Below are 5,040 nucleotides of genomic sequence, written 5' to 3'. Positions count from 1 at the left end.
GACAGACTATGCAACACCATCACTAACAGGGACATTGTAGAGCGTCCTCTGGTGGACAGACTATGTAACACCATCACTTATGATGGTCCGTCATCATTATGAGCAGTAAGCAGCTCGTTTTCCAGCAGAAAGGCCTTGATGCTACCAGCCCTGGTCTGTCATCTCACTGAAAGTCTGTTTAATCCCCCCCCCCCCCCCCCCCCCCCCCCCCCGCGCACACTTTTGCACTATCAACATAGCACAAACACAGGCTTTTTTTTTTGGTTTCTCAAAACGAGAGCTTATCTGAAGTGTTGTAATCAGGATGTAATGTTTACATGTGCAAATGCAAACAGTGAACTCCAGAAGCCCTTTCACCCAGAGCTTTAGGCTGAATCCCATTTCTCTTACCCCTTGATCCTTAATCCTGCTGCATTTAGTCTTACCCTTACCCCCTAGCCCTTCCCCCCCCCTAGCCTTGGGCACTCAAACCCGATTGGTGAAAACATACCCCTATAAAATGGGACACCACTTGGTTGAATCACCATACACTATTAATCACAATATATGTTGACTACGTGGGTTTTGACAACAGTGTGATATGCATTTATATATTTTATAGATATTTTATGTTCACTTTGGTGGTGTTGGTGGTGCAGATGTTCTTATCTGTGTAGTACTTAGGTCTCTTTGCAATACACATGTGTATACACACTGCATGCTGTGTTGTGTATATCTGTTGTTGTTGTTAACTAAGGGGAAGGGGGAAGATGGAGAAATGAGATTCAGCCTTAAAGTTGTTTGGGTGGTGTTAAACTCAAACTTTCATCCTTGGGTTGGAGTAAAGGTTGTCTTCTGCTTCTGTTTGTACGGGTCTTTTCTGTACCTTTTTTATATTTAGGACTAGACTAATTCTCAAAGGAAAGTTCCTATATGGAAGATCATCATCTTCACCCCCCCCCCCCCCCCCCCCCCCCCCCCCCCCCCCCCCCCCCCCCCCCCCCCCCCCCCCCATTACATCTAGGGTGTCCTTGAGCAAGACTTGTAAACCTCCTTCTCCTGTCGCCCTCTTCTCTGGATATGAGCGTCGCCTAAACGCCTTAAACGCAGTACAATGATTTATCACGCTTTGGCATAGTTTTATATTTTTGTGAAGAACATAATTGGACCCCAAATTCAAAAACCGAGTACAGAAAGGTTGGGTGCTTTGGGATGGTCCAGATTCCAGACATTTACCTCTAGTGGCTAAGGGTAGTGATGGTACTTCCTAAAACGCTGGTATCAGGAAGGACTGGAGTTTATGCACCTCTGATACCACGTAATAAAACCCTAAAGAAATCTATGTTAAAGTAGTTTATTTATGTTCTTTTTCCTTTTATGACTGTCAAACTGGATGATAAAAGAAAGTTCTGTGGCGTTCATGGTTTGTTTGTTCATGTCACACACATACAGAGATAGTAGTATACAGCTGTTAAAATACAATAAAATATATGACACACTGTTATCGGATCAGTACTCGTAGTATTGGCCAATACTCAAGTTCAGGTATCAGAATCGGTATCGGGTACCGTCTCTAGCTAAGAGAAAAGTACATGTATCCTTTTTGTGAGCTTTAATTTCCTGTTTGTCAAATAAGGTCTGAAGAGAGTGACGTAGTGTAAATGGCCTACTTTCTAGTTTTGCTACGCTTCGACAACACAGCCTTAAAAAAACAAAAACGGAGCCCGTCTTTTTGCAGAGTAATAACTCCAATGTTGTCACCCGCTTGTTATCAGCGACGGGTGAAATGGCCCCAGGGTGCTAATAACCTGTGTGTGTGTGTGTGTGTGTGTGTGTGTGTGTGTGTTGTCCTGACAAGTGGGTTCAGGCACTTTAGATTTGTGTGTGTGTATGTGTGTGTGTGTGACCTCTTTCCAGTGTGTACAGGTGCTTTTTGAAATGGTGCAATCTTGTATGCATGTCATCGTTCTGCTGAGCAGCGTGCAAACGTAACCAAAAGCAAACCGTGGGCACGGCTTTCTGGAGGTTGCACCTCGCCACTGTTCTGTTTGAAATGTAAAGAGTGGAACAACTTTGTAGGTTTGAAAACTGTGGACCGATGTTGGCTGTCTCAGAAAACACCGTGTGCATCAATGGTTTTTACCAGCTTCTGTGATAATTCTCCATCTTAAAGCTGGGGAAGGCCGTTTATATGTTTATGTTTTCAATAATTCTATAATAGTCTTTCAGCATATTGTAATTCAAGTGGTCTGAGAGGGAACCAGACTTCTGCATCTCCTCCATGGCTCTGGGTTCAGGCTCTGTGTTTTTCAGTATTTTCTGACAGTTCTGACAATAATATACAGGTGGATCAATTATGAAAACCCTAAGTAGGCCTACTTGTTGTTGTCCTTGTGGATATCAAGATACCTGTAAATATTATAAATTCTAAATAAAAGAACTGAGTCGTTTTTTAAAAAGTTTAAAGTTGACTTGTCAAGTTATCTTAAAAGCAGACAAACATGTTGTGGAGGCCATCCAATAAGCGGCGGTATGGATGGCACGGTGTTCTCAACGCGTAGCAAAAAAGGATCTTGAGTCCAGGCATTGATTGTCTTTGAGTGGTGTTCCCGTTTATTATAAAAGTAGAAAAAGGGTCACTTCATATAAATAATACTTCACCTAGTGCTGATTAATTAAATGTTGCGGCGTGTTCAGGACTACGGTAAGAACCGTGTGTTCCCCGCCATCCACACCTTTCCTCATTGGTGGCCGCACCTGTAAATATACCTCAGTCCCAGTGACACCCAGTGCAATACTCCCCCAAGTGGCTAAAATAAGTAACTTATAAACCTAACTTATAAGGTAGATAGAAATGGCTCCTACACATGTGATGACAGTGACACCATTATATTTGACTGTACTGATTCTGAGTCTGTTTTCCTTTTTCTGTAGGAAAGTCCCAGCAGAGTTCCTCGTTGGCAGAGAACCAGCACAGCTACTCGTGGTACCAAAATGCTTCTGAGAGTGATAAGAAGCCCCTGGCGCAGACCACCACCCTGAAGACCGGGTCCAATTTGGAGTCCACCTTCGACTCCTGGGAAGCCATCATGGGTCTCCGTCCGCCCTCACCCTGTCAGGAACATCGCAACCCGGCGCCCACGCTCTCCTGGACTTCAGCGGGCATCACTGGGGGCAGCTCTGACCTCGGGCAAACCCGGCCTGAGAAGCGCCCCTCTCCCCCGAGGCTCCAGAGCCCCAGTGAGAGCGAGGACTTCGGCGGCGACTCGGACTTCCTCATGGAGACGATGGACTACTCCCAGACGTCCTCGTCCTCGTCACTCGTAAGAAACTCTAACTGTCGGACGTACAGGAGGCCGAACAAACAGGGCTCTGGCAAAGCCTCGGACTCCAGCGGCTCTCCCGGCACTGTTTTTGGCACGGATCTTTCCAAATCCACAACTGACGGCAGTAGTAAGACGACGGGTGGTGGAGGAGGGCGGGGACGGGGCAGGACGAGGGACTACACGGTGCTGCTTCCCTCCTCCGTGTCGATGTGCAACGTCACCATCCAGCCCCGAGGAGTGGAGGAGTTTAGTACCGACGCGGCGCCCTCTAGCGGTAGCAGCAGTGCTGTGTCCGCCAGCGCGACGGAGACGGGAGAGGCGGCTTGGCAGCGGAAGAAGACGGAGCAACAAAACACAAGGTAGGACAACACCAGGTGGCAGGGCTGGGCCTTTCCTGAAACATATGGATTTAAAGGCAATCAACTAAAGTGTTGCTTTAAAGAAGTTAACCAGCAACAAGTGAAATAAATACACTATAATTTAACAAAAGTTTGCAGAAGTGCACAGGAGGCTGAAAGGCTTATTCAGTTTCCTATTACAAAAGAGGGAATCATTATCATTTCTCTACAACAAAAAAGTAAAAACAAGCAATAGGTTAAAAAAAAAAGACTCAGGTATGCAGTGCATTCACACGATGTAAAGATGTATCGGGTAATTTTACACAGATTAAAAAAACAGTTTTCCCAACATGAGATTTAATGTTCCCATGACATGGATTAGGGTTATGGTGCTTTTTGGATGCTTTTATATAGACCTTAGTGGTCCCTAATACTGTATCTGAAGTCTCTTTTATATAGACCTTAGTGGTCCCTCAATACTGTATCTGAAGTCTCTTTTATATAGACCTTAGTGGTGCCTTAATACTGTATCTGGTCCATTTTTAATTTTAGCCTTGTTTCAGCATTCAAACCTCCACACCTATTACTGTTCTCTGTCTGGCTGCTAAGCCTAATCCCCTTCTCTCTTTTTGTGCCAAGGACAATAAATACACTCATTTTATTTGGGTGATATGAAGTGAGACTATCCTTTACTGTGTTACCTTGACTGCAGGCTGTCTTTCTCACTGTGCTCCTGTCCTCCCCACAGGTCCAAACCAACCCAGGCAAAGTCAAAGAAGGACAGTAAGGTGGACCTGTTTGGTTTCGATGACGCAGACGGCCATCAGGAGGAGACCGGCGGCGAGCACACGGACGGCCGATCCAGTTACAAGATCCAGTACTTTGGCTTTGACGACATGAGCGACAGCGACGGCGCAGATGACGACGACAACGACGACGACGGCGCTAAAGAGAGGAGGAGGGCCAAGAAAGCTGCGGCCGCCCAGAGGACCCCGGTAGTTACCGTGGAGGAAGCGCCGACGGATGAACCGCCGGATCCATTCGAGACTCTGGAGAGGCTGGAGAGACTGGAGAGGCTGGAGAGACTGGAGAGGCTGGACAGACCGCCAGCTAAGGACAACAAGAAGAACGCTGAGAAGCAGGAAAGCAGGATACAAGCAGGTTAAAACACACACACACACACACACACACACATACATACACACATACACGCACATACACACATACACACGCACACACACGTACACAAACACTCTTCAATGAAAAGTCTTTGTGCGTTACGGCATAATGTAACTTAATGAACAGGGAGTTGTGTTTTTGTAACAGGTCTGGTCGTTTATCTAATACATAGTAATATATTACAATAATAGTACACTATGGGGGGGGGGGGGGGGGGG

General features: G+C 46.1%; 1 protein-coding gene across 1 annotated transcript in view; it reads left to right on the top strand.

Annotated features, from left to right (window-relative positions):
* Positions 1–2,658: 2,658 nt before the first annotated feature.
* waplb (WAPL cohesin release factor b) overlaps positions 2,659–5,040 on the top strand; it is an 18,397-nt gene continuing 16,015 nt past the window's right edge. Inside the window, exons 1-3 of the mRNA XM_034860751.1 lie at positions 2,659–2,683; positions 2,893–3,664; positions 4,392–4,804. Of these exons, the coding sequence (XP_034716642.1) occupies positions 2,659–2,683; positions 2,893–3,664; positions 4,392–4,804 (1,210 nt within the window). The remainder of the gene's footprint in view (positions 2,684–2,892; positions 3,665–4,391; positions 4,805–5,040) is intronic.

This window comes from Etheostoma cragini, chromosome 21 (genome assembly GCF_013103735.1).
Source record: "Etheostoma cragini isolate CJK2018 chromosome 21, CSU_Ecrag_1.0, whole genome shotgun sequence".
In the NCBI taxonomy this organism is placed as follows: Eukaryota; Metazoa; Chordata; class Actinopteri; order Perciformes; family Percidae; genus Etheostoma; species Etheostoma cragini.
This window is presented reverse-complemented; position numbering and strand designations above follow the sequence as displayed.